Source organism: Fundulus heteroclitus, unplaced genomic scaffold, assembly GCF_011125445.2.
Source record: "Fundulus heteroclitus isolate FHET01 unplaced genomic scaffold, MU-UCD_Fhet_4.1 scaffold_186, whole genome shotgun sequence".
Lineage (NCBI taxonomy): Eukaryota > Metazoa > Chordata > Actinopteri > Cyprinodontiformes > Fundulidae > Fundulus > Fundulus heteroclitus.
Genome location: NW_023396598.1, coordinates 14,200 through 31,116, shown reverse-complemented (window position 1 = coordinate 31,116; position 16,917 = coordinate 14,200). Strand labels below are relative to the sequence as shown.

Below are 16,917 nucleotides of genomic sequence, written 5' to 3'. Positions count from 1 at the left end.
ATTGCATTGTGGGAAATGCAGTCCGTCACATCCCGAACTAATGCAGGCTGTCACGTCCTGAACTGGCGTAACAAGCCGCTGCTCCTCCACGTCAAGAGGAGCCAGTTGAGGTGGCTCAGGCATCTGGTTAGGATGCCTCCTGGATGGCAGGTGTGGTCCCCAGAAGACCCAGAGGGAGATCCAGGACACGCTGGAGGGACTATGTCTCTCTACTGGCCTGGGAACGCCTTGGGATTCCCCCGGAGGAGTTGGACCAAGTGGCAGGGGAGAGGGACGTCTGGGCCTCCCTACTGAAGCTGCTACCCCCGCGACCAGACCCCGGATAAGAGGGAGAAGATGGATGGATGGATGCTCCGTGGCTAAAACTAACTTCACTTCGGTCTAATACAAGTCTTCGTTATGCTTGTATGTTCAGCACACTTTGCTGAAGTGGATTCAGGTCCTGGTTTTCCAACAAACTGATTTTTAAAAACACTTCTGTACCAACACTGTAGGTGGCGACCACAATGCTGTCATTACCCCTAATTTTATCTCACTTCTAAATTCGGTCTCGTCTGATAAATCTATGAGCACCGTCTGAAGCAACAGAGCAGAGAACTGCTGCCCTGCTGCTGTGGACTTCTGTCCCACTGTGTCAAAAGGCGGCGCCAGGATAAAGCCTTTGGTCAGCTTGACCGCACCTGTTCGACATCCTGCAACGCAAATACTTCCACTAGCCACAATACAATAATAATGGGTTTGTGATGGAGTGTTGCATCCAGAAGAGAGGTGCGGATGGAGGGGGCAAGAGCATGTGTCGTGTTTGACCGGTTTTCATGGTTGTAGCCAGTCAGAGTGAAGTCAACTAGGCAGTGCCACATTTAATTATGATCCTCTTACTGAGGTGGGAAATCTGGTCAACTAAAACAGTCCCCTGCAAAAACTGACTTTAATTTCTTGTATATGAAAATCTTTGGATAATTTACATTTGCAGCAATGTCAACCAGATGAAATACTTTATTTAAGGATGTCATGGCCCCTTTAAATGTCAGTATGACAGAGCTTTATTAGTGCGACAATCAGGTATTGGACAATAGAGCCAAATGGACTGTTGATCATTCTTAAAAATCTTCCTTTATAAATGAGCTTTTAGCTGTTATTGAAGATAAATATTTAATATTTTTATGTGAATATATTTTTGTTTTTTATTGTAAATCTTACTTTTCTGAATGGGTAACATTTGATTTTGCGCTTTGGGCTTTACCTGTGTGCTTTTAAATGCATAATAAAAGATAACAGACAATTATTGTGGTTTAAAGAGTAATTATATTTTGAGTGTGTTTTGATGATCTCCTTTTATTTTTATTTTGCTTCAGGTCACAAGGGTACCTCAGCTGCATTTGTCAAGTGCTGCCGCTTCTTGTGCGGAGAATTCTGTAAAGCTGCCTTTGAAAGTGAGATGGAATCGTAACAGAACAATGCTGCAAATGGATCATACTGAGCATCACTAACGTGAACTCCCTTTTATCTTTTGACTTATCGATAGGACTGCATTGTAACACCAAATGTCTGTAACAATGTTAATTTAATGCATTTTGTGCAATGACATTCACTAATAAAGGTCATTCAGTACTGTGTGTGTGTGTGTGTGTGTGTGTGTGTGTGTGTGTGTGTGTGTGTGTGTGGTCTTCATTGTGGTCTTCATTATTTCATAAAACCGTGTCACATGTGAACCTTTTAAGTTCTGGTATACTCACAGATTTGGAACAGACGTTTTGGGGTATTATTAAAGAGAAAGTTACCAATATGAGAAAAAAGTCCTTGGACAATAAAGTAAAAAAACAAGAACAAAAGTGGTAATATTATGAGAAAAACATCATATTATGAGAATTAAGGGGGACATTTCCAGTATAGTCACAGTTTGCAGAACTAATTCAGTCCTGGAATAATAGGGCCAGGTTAGATTATTTTAATTATTTTTATTCTTTACGAGTATAAAGTCAGGAGAATGAAGCCAAAGGGATACGAAAATATTACAAAAATAAAAATATTACGAATATAAAGTATGTTTTGAGATTAAACTCCCTCTAATACTGTTTAAGTGACACAGACCGACTGCAGATTTGCCACATTCAACATGGCGGACGCTCTGACGCATCCGCAGCATAGACAGACCCCGCCCAACGAGGCGTCTACGTTTATATCTATGGAGTCAGGCACACTCAGCTGGGAGAGCTTCTCCTGAAGTAGAGCTGGGATGATTTTATTGAAGGCAGAGCTGAAATCCACAAACAGGATCCTGGTGTAGGTTCCAGGTGCTGGAGGATGTGGTGAAGGGCCAGGTTGACAGCATCGTCTGCAGACCTGTTGGCTCTGTAGGCAAACTGTAGGGCAGGGGTGTCAAACTCATTTTGGTTGAGGGGCCGCATGCAGCTTTATCTGATCTCAAGAGGGCCACACGAGTAAACTCATTGCAAGATTAAATAGAACTAATAAATGTGGACTTGTTGATTTTCATATTAAATGAATTTCACTTTTACACAATATATTATGAATAACCTCAGCCTTTTTTTAAGAAAAGTATGTGCAATGTCAACAATACTTTGACTCAGTTAAACATTTACTTGTGCATTATGCATAAGAACTGATCACAGTGATTGTACTGTACAATGCTGAAAAACATTTATTCACATTTTTTGGAACTTAAAAACACTGTCCTACATGACAAAATACATCAAACAGATAAAAATTAAGAAATGATTTAAATTTTTCCACACCTGATGCTTAATCTGCTAATTAAAACACAGCGCCCCTCGTGGACAATATATGAACTGCATATTTTCAATTAAACAAAGTACATGTTTTTTTCAATAATTGTTTTATCATTCTCTTCCTTTTATCTCCTCTTTCTTTCACCTTTTAATTTTTCTTCTTGTTCTTCCTTTCCTCTCCTACTTTCCCATTGTAGTGTCCATATGATTTGAGATATTCACCGCATGAATCATAGTAAAACTATTCACATTCATAAATCAAGCGGAGCACTATGGCAAAAGTAGTACTGCTCCACTTGTGAAAGTCAAATCTGATGAGGTCTTTTTGGCATTAAGACAATAATTGTTATTGCCACATTGCCAGACAGGACACTGGAAAAAAAAAAAAAAACATTTTTTTTTTTTTTTTTTTATAATGATAATGCATTTAGCCACAGGGCCGGACTAAATTGTTCGGTGGTCCGGATCCGGCCCACGGGCCGTATGTTTGACACCCCTGCTGTAGGGGGTCCAGGAGGGGGTCAGCGATTTCTTTAAGGTGTGAAAGCACAAGGCGCTCAAAGGACTTCATAACCACAGAGGTCAGGGCAACGGGTCTAAAGTCATTAAGTTCTGTGGTCCTCTGCTTTTTGGGAACAAGGATAATAGTGGAAGATTTGAAGCAGGTTGGCACGTGACATTTCGCCAGTGAGGAGTTAAAAATGTCTGAACACTGGCGACAGCTGATCAGCACAGTTGTCACTTCTACCTCTTCTTTAACACACTTTCCGCTTGGCTTCTGGACGTCTTTCTGAAGAACTGCTGAACTTACGTGTCCTGTCCATCAACATATACAGCAAGCTGCTCCTTGGTGCAATGATGCAGTATCAACACCAGGGGGAATCCTGTAGATCCTTGTAGACTTTGTGGATCCTTTGAATAGGTTGTGGAGTTCGACTTTCACTTCTACCTCTTCTTTAACCATGGGATGTCAGTAAAAAGAGTTTGTTTAACTGATGGCAAGATGTCTTTATTTTTCTTTGCACAGTCTTTACAGGCTCATGATGCCGCCGTCTTACAGCTTGTTACGACGTCACCGTCTTACAGCTTCACATGACACTTACGCCACCTACGCCACCGTCAAACTGAAATAAAACATAAACTTATAGTAACAGTAAGACAGTAAACAAAGAAAGTTATATTAACATACAAAAAAAAAACATTCCTCACTAGCTGACCCAGGCATAGAATTAGAAATGAAGAACAAACAGACATCTTCAGCTTCCTTCCTTGCTGCTGCTCCACAGCACAGCTTCTCTACTAATAACCAGTGACGTGCAGTGCCTCACCAGCCATCATGGAAAGAAAGAAAATATATAATCATAAAGTAATTTAAATTGTTATATTCATCCGGTGGTTTGTACTAAAAAATATTTATTTTTCATGTAGCTTCACCAATTTCAATTTTTATTTGTTCAAAATCGCTGAATTTTCTTATTTTCTCATTCAAATGCTTGGAAGCGATGCCGGTGAGGCAGCAGCGAGCTCTGCCTCACCTTGGATTGCGCAACCCCTGGCTCTGCGCTGGCTGCTAAGCGGAGAGAGCATGTTGCTGTACGGCGTCAATAAAATGGTTTAAACAAATTTAATATGTGAACTTATTTCCAATAATTTAGCTTATGTATATAATGTACAGTGCTTTTTGTCACCAACTGTGTTTGTGTAACGTGTTTCGTGTAATGAGCGATTATAAATGGCAGAGAACAGGTTCGAGGTGAGGCAGGCAGTTCTCTTGCCTCATGGCAGGGGGTGCTCAAGATCCCAGACGTTCGTCTTGTTCACTCCTCAACTGCCGAGTAAGTGACAGCGAGCTAGGCTAAACGATTCGGGAAGCAAGTCAAGTGCAGCGATAGATTATAATAGAGATAGTGATTTTTTTCCTCTCGCTTATCCCGACTTTTGACATGGATGACTACATTACAACACTAAAAAAGTTTTCTCAAGTGGACTTTCAATCGAAGCAGGAGATAATAACCAAAGGAAGACCAACGCCGGAGCTGAAAGGTTTGTTTCAGACTACGGGACAGAAGGTTAACCGCTCTTTTCAAACCGAGTGGTATTCACGAAAAGACTGGCTTTGTGGATGTCCTGCTCGAAACCGCCTTTTCTGCTTTCCTTGCCTTCTTTTTTCAACTTGTGGCACTGTGTGGACTCAGATGGGATTTGGTGACTTGAAGAACTTGCAAAGATCCCTCACCAAACATGAGCGGTCCACCACTCATATTCAAAGCCAAATTGCGCTAAAAACCTTCGGCCTGTCCAGGATAGATTTGGCTTTGGATGAACAGCGGAGACTCAACATCAGCATCCACAATGCTAAGGTAAAGGAGAACCGAGAGATTTTAAAAGATCTCATCAATGCGACCTGCTTTCTCGCTAGACAGCAGCTAGCATTTCGTGGAAATGATGAGAGCATGGGCTCTGCTAATCGTGGCAACTATGTTGAACTCTTGCATGTCCTTGCTGAGAAAGATGACAGACTAGCTAGACATTTGGAGACTGTATTTTCCGGCTTGTCCAATAGAATACAGAATGAATTAATTGAAGCAGTCAGCGATTTCATTAGAAATGATATTAAGCAGGACATAAGTGCAGCCCCATTTGTAGCTGTAGAAGTACCAGCCAGTTCTGTTCAGTACTCAGTCATCAGCCATTAATCAGTGGCCTCAGTTCACATTGCAGCCACCACCCACTACCCTATCAGTTTGTCTGTCACTCCCCTGTCACCAGTCACTAACCAATCAGTTCGGTTCACTTTCAGTCACCACCCTTCCTTTGATTTTTCCCACCTGTTGCCAGTAACAGGTGACTGTTAGAAATTGCTGGTGGCTGGTGACTTGTAGAAATTGCTAATAGCTAATAGTTGACTGTCAGCGACTGTAGAAGCTGTCAGTTTGTGCGCCAGGGTTACCTAACCCCTTTTATGTCACAAAGGAGAACAATAGAATCGCATAAAAAGGCCATTTATAGAATCTGCATAATATTTATATCAAAACAGTTTTGTTTCCATTCAGTTTTAAACCTTTCATGTCACAGGCACTTTAAACCGGGCTGTGTTGCTTTCTCGCTTTTAAAAAAAAAGAACTGACTCTCTCTGTCTGTATTTTAATACTTTTTTTCATCAGCTCCAAGAACATCAGCACAACTTGGCACCACCCAGCATCTGAATGTTGTATTCAGACAAGATCACACTGAGAGCAATGACCTGCTAATGCAGAATAATGTCCATCCTTCAGAAGGTAATACTTAACTGAGATGGTTGAACTACAAACCTGATATAAGCAGGGAGGGATAACACTGCAAAACATGACTAAAAATAAGTAAAGTTTTCTTGAACTTAGTGTATTTGTCCTTGATTTGAGCAGCAAGTTTAAATGATCTGCCAATGGAATAAGATTTTTGCTCCTAAAATAGGAGCAACTCATCTCCATCATCTTATTTCAAGTGTAGTTTATCAAATTATCTTATTTTAGGTATAAAAAAAAATCATTCCACCGACATATTATCATACATCATATCATTTCAAGAAATTTTAAATTTTAATTCAGGTTTTGCAGTGAAGGAAAACTATTGGGAAAAATGTACACATCTGAGAGAGCCTTAAATTTCGTTGTTTAAACCAATAAAGTAGAAAGTTTAAAAGTGAAGATATTCTTGCCGATTTTTTAAAAGACCAGATAACCAGATCAGTACATTTTGACAAGTTTGTGTGATAAATACCCATCTTCATTGCATAAATATGCATAGCTGTACTGGAATAGATGTTGCAGCAATGTTAATTCAGTAGTGTTTCCCTGTGCATAAATCTATTTCTAGTTGTTTGGTACAAAGGAATCATGACGGCAGTTCTTATTATTAGCCAAGAAATGAGCAGGAGTAAAAGGGGGGAGACATGCAGGTTGAGAATCAAACCTCAGACAGCTGTACTGTAGACTAGCCTCTGCATGTGGCGCACTGACCAAACGACACATGTACCACAATCCCCACCTTACCAGTTGTAGTGGCGATTGTTTGTCAAACCAAACTTTCAATAAAAGTTCCTCCAGCCACTAAGAGGCAATGGGATCCAGATTCCATACGCAGGCAAAAGAAGCTGTGATGTCCAACTTTGTTGATTGTTCAGAAAGGTTTATTTGTGTTTCCTTTCAGCCACAATTACAGACTTCAAACTTTCCTTTGTTCTCATTCTGTCAATCCCACTCTGCTCTCTTGCTCTGGTAAAAACCATAGGCCCCAAACCCAAATGCCTTGCTGGTCCTTTACCAGGCCCCTATACTTATAGAAAAGTGGACTAACCCACATGACTTCCTGTCTAACTCAAAGAATGAATAAGAAAAAATAATAAAACAAAAAATTAAACAAAATCCACAATTATTAACCTGCAAATAAATACTGTAAATAATACAAAAAATATACATTTAAGAACTATCTAACAAAAATTCAAATGAATAAAGAAATCAAGAATAAATAGCTCCAACACCCCGGCCCCTAATTGTGAATACTGTCACAATTACTTTAAAAGGAAAAGGAGCTATTCCTTCAAACATGTCCTCAATTCCTCAGGGTGATGCTTCCAGTAGCAACAGAAGTTTGGTCACAGGTCTTTCCAACAAACTGGTCTTGGTTTGCAACTGCACGGAACGCACCAAGCCCTGTCCGTCCTGGTTTACAGTCAAAACTTTGGCCATCATCCATGATCCTCTTGGAGCTGTAGAGTCTGCAATTAAGACAATATCTCCAGGAATTAGACATCTTTTAGTTCTTGTCCATTTTTGTCTTTCCTGCATTAAAGGTAAATATTCAGAAAGCCATCTTTTCCAGAACAGCTCTGCCATATATTGTACCTGTTTCCACCTTTTCCTGACATAAAGATCCTTTTGATTGAACAATCCTGGTGGCAAAACTGGTTTGTTTTTCATCAACAACAAGTGATTGGGGGTGAGTGCCTCAAGATCATTTGAGTCATCTGAAACTTTAGTAATGGGTCTGTCGTTTAATATAGCTTCAACTTCACAAAAGACTGTTTGAAGCCCTTCATCATCCAAAACTTGTTCTTTAAGAACTGAGACTAAAATACTTCTTATGGAACGAATCAGACGCTCCCAAACTCCACCTTGGTGAGAGGCTGCTGGGATGTTAAAGTTCCATTTGATTCCGTCCTGCACAAAAGCATTTTGAATTTTAGCATGGTTCAGTTCAGCCAAACTCTCTTTCAACTCTCGATTTGCCCCAACAAAATTTGTGGCATTATCAGACCTGATGGTTGAAACTGGGCCTCTTCTACAGATAAACCTGCGGATTGCATTTATACAGGAATCTGTATTGAGGGTGTAAGCAATTTCCAGATGTACTGCACGGCTGGTAAAACAAGTGAACAGAACTCCATACCTTTTCAGGAGACTTCGTCCTCTTTTAACACTTACAGGACCAAAGTAATCCACTCCAACATTTGTGAAAGGAGCGGTGGCTGGCAGAACTCTTTCTTCTGGCAGATCTGCCATCTTTTGTTCAACAAACTTTCCTCTGTTACGTTTGCAAACAACACAATGAGAGATGATTTTTCGGGCAGCTGAATTAGCATTTATTATCCAGTATTTTTGTCGTAATCTTGACAGCATATGAGCTCTTCCTGCATGTCCCAACTGTTGATGAATATGGCGTAAAATCAGGATAGATACATACATATCCTTTGTCAAAATTACAGGATGCTTTGCTTCAACAGGCATGGCTGTTTTACTCAACCTGCCACCCACTCTGAGGACCCCAGCATCCAATACTGGGTCAAGTTTGTATAGAGAACTTCTCATGGATACTGCTTTAAGCCCACTGTTGATTAAAGCAATTTCAGTTGTAAATTTCTGCTGTTGTGCAAACCGAACAATAGATAGTTCTGCCTTGGCCAAGTCTTCAGGAGTCAGATTTTCTTTCTTCAGAGTGGTCTTGAACCTTTCCATCTGCTTTTCCAATTCTTTCTTTTGATTTCCTGGATTATTGTTATTCAGATCTGCAGCAGCAAACTTTTTCCTTTTCTGTTGCAACAACATCAAGATGTTCTTCAGCTTTAAAAACCAGGCAACAGAGGTTTTAAGCTTTGTCCAAGATGAAAAATAATGAATCAGATAGTTTGTAGCATTTTGTGATTCATTCACAATAACACTCACTGTTAGGTCCCTTTTGACCTCTGGATCATCTGCAGAAATTGCATGGTGATCCACATCCAGTTTAGGCCATTCCTCTTCTGATCTGTGGAGAAATTCAGGCCCATGTATCCACCTCCTGCATTTGAGGAACTCCTCAGCTCTCATACCTCTGGATGCATCATCTGCAGGATTCTCCTTGGAGGAAACATATCTCCACTGATTCACGTCTGTTGCTTCTCGGATGACAGAGATTCTGTTTGCAACAAATGTGTGAAATCTTCTGGTTTCACTGGAGATGTATTTTAGTACCGTTGTACTATCAGTCCAGAAAACAGGTTTTTCCAACTGTATTTGCAGCTCCTTTTGCAACAGTTTATTCACTCGGACAGCAAGAACAGCAGCTGTCAGTTCCAACCTGGGGATTGTTGTTTGCTTCATAGGAGCAACTCTTGCTTTTCCTAGAATAAAAGCAACATGTGAAATGTTATTGTTTTCCAGTTTTAAATATGACACTGTTCCATAGCCATCTTGACTTGCGTCAGAGAAATGATGAAGTTGTGCTTTGTCTGGTTTTCTAATGCAGCTTGGTTTGATGCAACGGTCTACTTTAAAGCTGGATATCAGCTGGAGATCCTCCAGCCAATCAAGCCACTTCCTAGAAAGAGAATGGGGAATAACTTCATCCCACTTCAAATTCTGTCGACAAAGATCTTGCAGTAACAGTTTAGCTGGCATACTGAAGGGAGCCAGGATTCCCAAAGGATCATACAGCGAGCTAACTACAGACAAAATGCCCCTTCTGGTGTGTGGGCGGTCCTGCACAGATGTTCTGAACTTGAACTCATCAGTTTCAATGCTCCACTGTAAACCCAGTACTCTCTCAACTGGAAGTTGATCTTTGTCCAAGTCCAGACTTTTAATTTCTTTTGCTCTCCTTTCCTCTGGGATTGACATGAGCACTGTGCGGCTGTTGCTTACCCACTTTGAAAGCATGAATCCTCCTTTAGAGCAAAGCTCTGTCAGACTCTTCACCATGTGCACTGCATCCTCTTCTGTGGGAACAGATTTTAAACAGTCATCCACATAAAAGTTATTTTTGATTGCATCAACCACTTCAGCTGGAAACTGTTGTACGTTATCATCAGCAGTTCTTTGCAGAGCATAATTTGCACAGCTTGGTGAAGACACTGCTCCAAATAAATGAACCAACATCCTGAACTCCTGTGCAGGTTTTGAAGTGTCACCATCTTTCCACCACAGGAAACGGAGAAAGTTGACATGTTTCTCAGAGACATACACTTGGTGAAACATGGCATCGATGTCAGCCATTAGTGCAACAGGTTCTTTTCTAAATCTGATGAGAACTCCAACCAGAGAGTTTGTGAGGTCAGGTCCCTGCAGAAGCTGACTGTTCAGTGATGCTCCTTTATAAGTTGATCCACAATCAAATACAACTCTTAACTTGCCTTTTGTGGGATGATGCACTCCATGATGAGGAATGTAGTTGTCCATTACCTTTCTGTAGCTCATCTGCTGGTACAGCCTCAGCATATCCCTGTTGCAGCATGTTGTTCACACATGCAGTATATTCCTCCTTGTACTGAGCATCCTTTTCAAATCTCCTCCTGAGGCTCTGGAGGCGCTGCTCTGCAACACAGATGTTATTTGGCAAGCTGGGACTTTCACTCCTGAAAGGTAAGTCAATATGATAATGACTTCCAACAAGTTTTGTTGAGTTATTAACAATCTTCATAAAATGCAAATCCTCTCTAGACATTTCAGTTTTCTCCTCAGATGATCTTTCATTAAAGTCATGATTGTACTGATTGACCAGCATTTCTTTAAGATGCTCCACAGAGATCCTGTTGGCTGTTACAGCAGTGCAGATATTTTTATTTCTGCTGTTTCCACTGCGCAGAGGACCATTTATGACCCAGCCAACTTTAGTTTTTACAGCATAAGGCCCACCATCCACACTGTTTATCACCTCCCAGGGCTCTAAAACATTTGAAGCATCAGTTCCTATCAGTAGCTCCACATCCGCATTGATGTTATGAAGCTGTACAGGTTTAAGATGAGGCCACTGATCAATGTCCTTTTGCTGGGGAATATTCAGTGTAGAAACTGGCATAGTCCTTTGAGTCAAAACATCTGGCAATGCTATGAAGTCATTTGTTTTCAATTCAGAGATTTCCAAACCAGACAAAACTTGTACATTAACAATCTTATTTTGATTCATTGTTCTCAGCAGAATATTTGTCCTTTTGCCCTTTAAGTTCAGACTTTTTGCCAGAGTTTCTGTACAAAACGTACCTGAACTTCCTGGATCAAGAAATGCATACGTTTGTACAACTTTGTTGCTCTTTTGACTTTTAACTTTAACTGCAACAATAGAAAAAACAGCATCATCATTATGACCGGCCCCAATATGCCCACATGTCTGAGTGGTTGCAGTTGAGAAGTTGACATGAGACCTTGTTGTCTGTTGGATTTGTTCTGAAGAGGCTCCTGGCTCCTTTTGCTCTATGTGAAGAACCCCTGGATGATTTTGGTGACACACGTTGCAATCCAAACGACTCCTGCAGTCTTTGCTTGTGTGACCAACTTTCAGACAACCGAAACAAATCTCCTTTTGTTTAATGAAGGTCAACTTGTCCCGATGCATTTTTGCTTTAAACTGCATACAGTTTTCCAATAGATGATTTCTTTGTAAACAAAACAAGCAGCTGTGAAGAACAGTAGACTTGGTCTTGTTTTCAGTTGACTGAGTTCTGGCTTCTGGAATTGTGCTGACATTAGTGGCAAAACTGCTTCCTCTTTTCCTTTGCTTGCTGGAACTTGAAGCTTTAGAGTTGCTCACAGTTGGTGGGTCTTGGATGTTGCCAAACACTGGATCTGAGGCTACTTTTACTTCTTTTACTATGAAAGCAACCAGATCAGTGAACAACGGTCTGTGGCCATTTTTTTCCTGCAGCTCAAATGCCGTAACTCTCCATTTTTCCCTCAGTTTGTATGGGAGTTTCATGACGATCATTCTCATATTTAAAGGTAAATCCAACTCTTTCATGTGAACAATTTGTTGTGTTAAATTCGAACAACCTTGAAGGAAAAGAGAGAATGATTGAAGACTTTTCACATCATCACCTTTTATCGGTGTCCAACTCATAATCTTCTCCATATATGCAGAAGCAATTTTATTTTCGTTTCCAAAATGTTCTTCAAGAAGATATTTGGCTTTAGAATAACCTTGATCAGAAGGTAAGTGCTGACAGCTATGCACCAGATCTTTAGGCTGCCCCCTAGTGAACTGCTCTAAGAAGTGCAAACAGTCACTCGAGTTGTCAGTTTTAGCTTCCACTCCGTTCTCAAAAGCATTCATAAATGATCTGTACTGCAGGGGGTCCCCATCAAACACAGGGATGTTTCTGGATGGTAGAACAGATGATAAGTTTTGTTTTACAAGTAAGGCAGTGATGTCATTTTGTCTTTGCATGATGTTCACCATGTCATTCTGACAGTCCTCAGTCAAAGAAGGAAATTGCATTTGCTGTGTTGCTCGAGTTGAAAAATCAACTTTTACTCTCGTCTGGTCATTTTGAAATTGTTTCTGCCTCTGTTTAGGTCTAACGACAGGAGAGTCAGATGAAGGATTTGCTCTTTCATTCGGAACAAACTCATTAGCACGAGGATTTAACAGGGGCGTGTCCTTTACTTGGGCTCTGTCAAAATAAGAGTTCATGCCATCGGATTGTTTAGAACCAGCAACTGAATTCATGTTTAAAACATTAAGTTTTGCATTAGTTGCTGCCAACTCTGTTTCCAAATCTAATTTTTCCTTTTCTCTTCTCAGTTTTTCCTTTTCTTTTTGCAGTTCTTCCTCTTGAGTTTCGATCAGATGTCTTTTGTCCAACGCGGCAAATCTCTCCATGAGCGCTGCCTTTTCAGCCGCGGCTTTAATGCGTGCAGAGGAGGTAGATGAAGTCCGAGACTGCTGTGAAGATGTTTTTGAACGTGGCTTTACACTTGAAACATTAGACACACTGTCTTCCGGGTTTATTTCATCCTGATCAGCAACAACCTGATCATCATCAACATTTTTCTGTTCAGTATATGGATGTCCTGCTTCATGCAACCAAACCTTTACATTGTCCATAAAATCAGAGAATGCCGTCAACTTGGTCTGAAAATACACAGCTTGTCTTTTCACTTCTTCTTCTGGTAATGGCAAGCTTAAAAAGGATTTATGTAAATCGGTTGCATCTTGATAGCATTTAATAAATTTGACAAAGTCAGAAGACACTTTTTAAACATTTTCTCGTGACGTCATTGATGCGGAGATTTTCTCCATAAATTTTGAAGCTTGCTTACACTTTAAACTTCGGCTTTCTTGACATGTTTTTATATAAAACTCCAAACCCTTTTGTGTGAATTTGATGTTTCTTTTCTCTTGCGACATCTGAGTGTCATCTTCTTTGCTCTTTACATCAGACATTTTTAGCGATCCTTTAATTATTTCAAACATTCAACAGCAGCATAATCCACAAGGAATCCACAGGATAAAGCACAAACGTGTCTCTTTGTTTAAAGAGGTTGATTCGTGTGAACAAACATTTCCATGATGGGCGTCGGCACACGTCTTAATCCAATTAAGCGTCAACTTGTCACATGAAACTCATCTCATCAGTCTTTGCAGTGAAATAATGTCTTTAAACTCCTATAGTTTCACCGTTTTCCTTTACGGCTTAAACAATATTTCCACGCACCAGTTTGATGAATGAGTGACGTGTCAATCCAGGCCTGACGCAGCAAGTTGCTTGATTTCAACAAAGATGATCCAAAACCTTTTGTTTGATGGTAATCCTTGAGATCCATAAATCCAACATGTCCATTGATGAGGGATTATTCCTTTTGGTCCACGAGCTGGTTTCTAACTTGATCCAAAGGGAGGTTTTTACTTGATGTATTGGCGATTGTTTGTCAAACCAAACTTTCAATAAAAGTTCCTCCAGCCACTAAGAGGCAATGGGATCCAGATTCCATACGCAGGCAAAAGAAGCTGTGATGTCCAACTTTGTTGATTGTTCAGAAAGGTTTATTTGTGTTTCCTTTCAGCCACAATTACAGACTTCAAACTTTCCTTTGTTCTCATTCTGTCAATCCCACTCTGCTCTCTTGCTCTGGTAAAAACCATAGGCCCCAAACCCAAATGCCTTGCTGGTCCTTTACCAGGCCCCTATACTTATAGAAAAGTGGACTAACCCACATGACTTCCTGTCTAACTCAAAGAATGAATAAGAAAAAATAATAAAACAAAAAATTAAACAAAATCCACAATTATTAACCTGCAAATAAATACTGTAAATAATACAAAAAATATACATTTAAGAACTATCTAACAAAAATTCAAATGAATAAAGAAATCAAGAATAAATAGCTCCAACACCAGTATTTAATTTTATATGTCGTAGTTTGATTACAGAATAAGGTAACATGCAGCACTGTTCTATATAGTAAATATGATTTGTATAGTAGATGATGTAGGTTAGAACAACTGCAAAAAAACAGAAAAGTAAATGATTTGAAAATGTATGTTTACTGGGTTAGACACACCAATAAGTTGTTCTTCTTACCTTTATCTGCTCTCTCCTGAGTTCCTCTTTTGAGTTTACTGATTTCACTTTAAGTTCATGTTGACTTTGTACTGGCGCAAAGCCTTTCCTAAACTTTTTCTTTTTTCAGATCCTGCAGTTGGACTTGATCGTTATGCTGGAATCATCATTGGTGTAGTTGTAATTTTGGTTGTGTTGGTCATCATTCGCCTCATTGTTGCAGGTATGAAACATTACTGAGCCGCTGGTCACTGTGCTTGTAGTTTGTGAAATATGTATGTAGATAAGATAATCTTTATCATCCCAAAATGGGGAAAATGATTAGTTTCAGTGGCCAGATGGGTTAAAGACATCTGGCCTCTACCTAACATAATTTTATGGAGGACAAATAAATACTCAATAATAAACAAGTGAATAATAGAAAAATTTTCGAACGATCATTAATTGAAATTGGAGACATGTAAAAGGAATATGTTACCGAGTAATTTTTATTACACAGAAATGCTCTCAATAATAAGCATTGTAAAAGAAAATGGAAAAGGTCACGGAGAAATATATAAATACAAACTCCAGACAAGATAAAAGAGGTGAGAAAGTATCTTCGGTGTCGCATGATGATGTCAGCAGCCTAAATGATGAAGTTTGCTTGTGCCGTTTCCTCTCTGACTTTCCAGGGTGGTGCGTAAAGCACCAATACGCTCTGAGAAACAAGCCTATTGCTCTGTGCTTCAAAGTCTGTCATTTAGCGCTAGGGCTGGACGGTATAGAAAGAAAGCATATTGATAAAAGAGAAATCATGCTTGATCGATATCGATAACTATGAACAAATTCAAAACATATATTTTAAGATCCACACGATTGCTTGGTGCCTTGGAAAATTAAGAGCATGCATGTGAGTACAAGATGTACCCTCTGATTATCTTTAGAAGAAAACAGAAAAAAAACGTTCACTGGAGAGTTTGGTTGATGGCATGACATGTTTCGCGCACTACAAATTGAAAAAAAAAAACAGACTGTATCACTTAGAGTGTTTTGCGTCACATCCGTAGTTATCTGATTGGCTCTAACCTGATGACGCTGACCTTGTCAGTCCCGCCTTTGAAATCAGGCTCTACCACTCCTTACCAGACTGATAAGCAGTGTATACGGCGTAAGTCAGTCTGGCTGGCCAGGCTATAAATAAGGTGTGTTTAAACATGGTAATGTGTGACAATAATTTAATTTCGCTAAGTTTCATCATCATGACACATATTTCTTAATCCACTCAACTTCTCTCCTTTAATTACTAGGAACACATTTGTTCTTGTTTGTAATATCAACCAATCACGGCTCTTAAAAGACAGCGTCACACCTAGCAACGGGGTCAACCACACCTCCTCACTAAAAATCTGTCATTTTCCTATCTCACAGTAACTCTCAGCAGTGATCTGAATCGCCCTTAAGCTAAGATGCCTAGGTAGGAATTTTTAGCCTAAGATATAAGCTCTCTGAGAAGACTCTGAGAATCTTTGTGAAAACAGGCAATGACTTTTTTTCTTTCTTGTAATTCGGACTAACAAACCAGTTTTGCTCAGTTAAGTTTGATTTATTGCTCAAAAAAAAGAAAAACAGCTGTGAAATCTAAATATTGACTTATTTTTAGGAGAAACCCAAACACCAGTTCTTGCAGTGTTTAGGTCTGATCTAAACCCCACCGCCATCCAGACACAGTTGTCTTGCAAATCACACCATCCTTATTGCACATCCAGCAGCTTTGTTGGTGTTAAAATGAAAATCCTGAAAATGGTAGCAGACTACAGAGCCAAATATACTATTCGTCATTTGGAACGTCTTAAGTATATGCTTTAATTTGTTTCCTAGCTGTAACTGAAGAATATGTATTATTGTTTTTTATCAAAATATGTTTTAGATTTTTTTGGGGATTTTAATTTTTGGAACAATTAACATTTGATACACTTTGTGCTGTACTTTGGTAGCTTTAAATGTTGTTTTTAAATTTTAAACAAAACACTTCAAATTGAGCTTATTTGAATGAATATAATTATTGTGATTTAAAGTAACTGTATTTTGAGGCTGTTTTGATGATTTCATTTTATTTAAATTTTGCTTTAGGTCCTAAGACAGTATTGGCTGAATGCGTCGAGTGCTGCATCGAAGGCTCCAGTTTCATCTGTGAAAATGTCATTGATTCTTAGATGGAATGATTGTGAACGTGTTGTCAGAAAAAAAATGCTGTAAATAGATCATATTCAGCACCAACCACCAACCAATTATCTTTGCACTCGTCGATAAGACTGCATTGCAATGCTAAATGTCTGCAACAATGTATTTTGATGCATTTTGTGCAATGAGACATTAATTAATAAAGGTTATTCAGTA

At 39.5% G+C, this 16,917-nt stretch overlaps 1 protein-coding gene and 1 long non-coding RNA gene across 9 annotated transcripts; one reads left to right on the top strand and one right to left on the bottom strand.

The window, feature by feature from the left end:
- Positions 1-6,900: 6,900 nt before the first annotated feature.
- On the bottom strand, positions 6,901-10,711 carry LOC118558973. Of its 8 annotated transcripts, none has more exons than XM_036129579.1 (3): positions 10,445-10,711; positions 9,908-9,981; positions 6,901-9,387 (listed from the first exon to the last, which is right to left on the bottom strand). In XM_036129579.1, the coding sequence occupies exon 3, from the start codon at positions 9,365-9,367 to the stop codon at positions 7,349-7,351; it is 2,019 nt and encodes a 672-aa protein (XP_035985472.1). In that variant the 5' UTR covers positions 9,368-9,387; positions 9,908-9,981; positions 10,445-10,711; the 3' UTR covers positions 6,901-7,348. The 8 variants fall into 8 exon arrangements, with proteins under 8 accessions (XP_035985472.1, XP_035985475.1, XP_035985471.1 ...); XM_036129582.1 differs by lacking the exons at positions 9,908-9,981; positions 10,445-10,711 and having other exon boundaries at positions 6,901-7,948; positions 8,046-8,081; positions 8,178-9,680; XM_036129578.1 differs by lacking the exon at positions 10,445-10,711 and having other exon boundaries at positions 9,908-10,383.
- Positions 10,712-14,668: 3,957 nt separating this feature from the next.
- On the top strand, positions 14,669-16,917 carry LOC118558972. Its single transcript, XR_004928572.1, has 2 exons — positions 14,669-14,761; positions 16,651-16,917. It is a non-coding gene; the product is annotated as an uncharacterized LOC118558972 (long non-coding RNA).

Coding starts and splice junctions, on each gene's coding strand:
- LOC118558973 (XM_036129574.1), bottom strand. CDS start 9,664: ATGCCAGCTAAACTGTTACTGCAAGATCTTTGTCGACAGAATTTGAAG. Junction 8,082..8,177: donor GGACGAAGTCTCCTGAAAAG/GTATGGAGTTCT, acceptor TGCAATCCGCAG/GTTTATCTGTAGAAGAGGCC.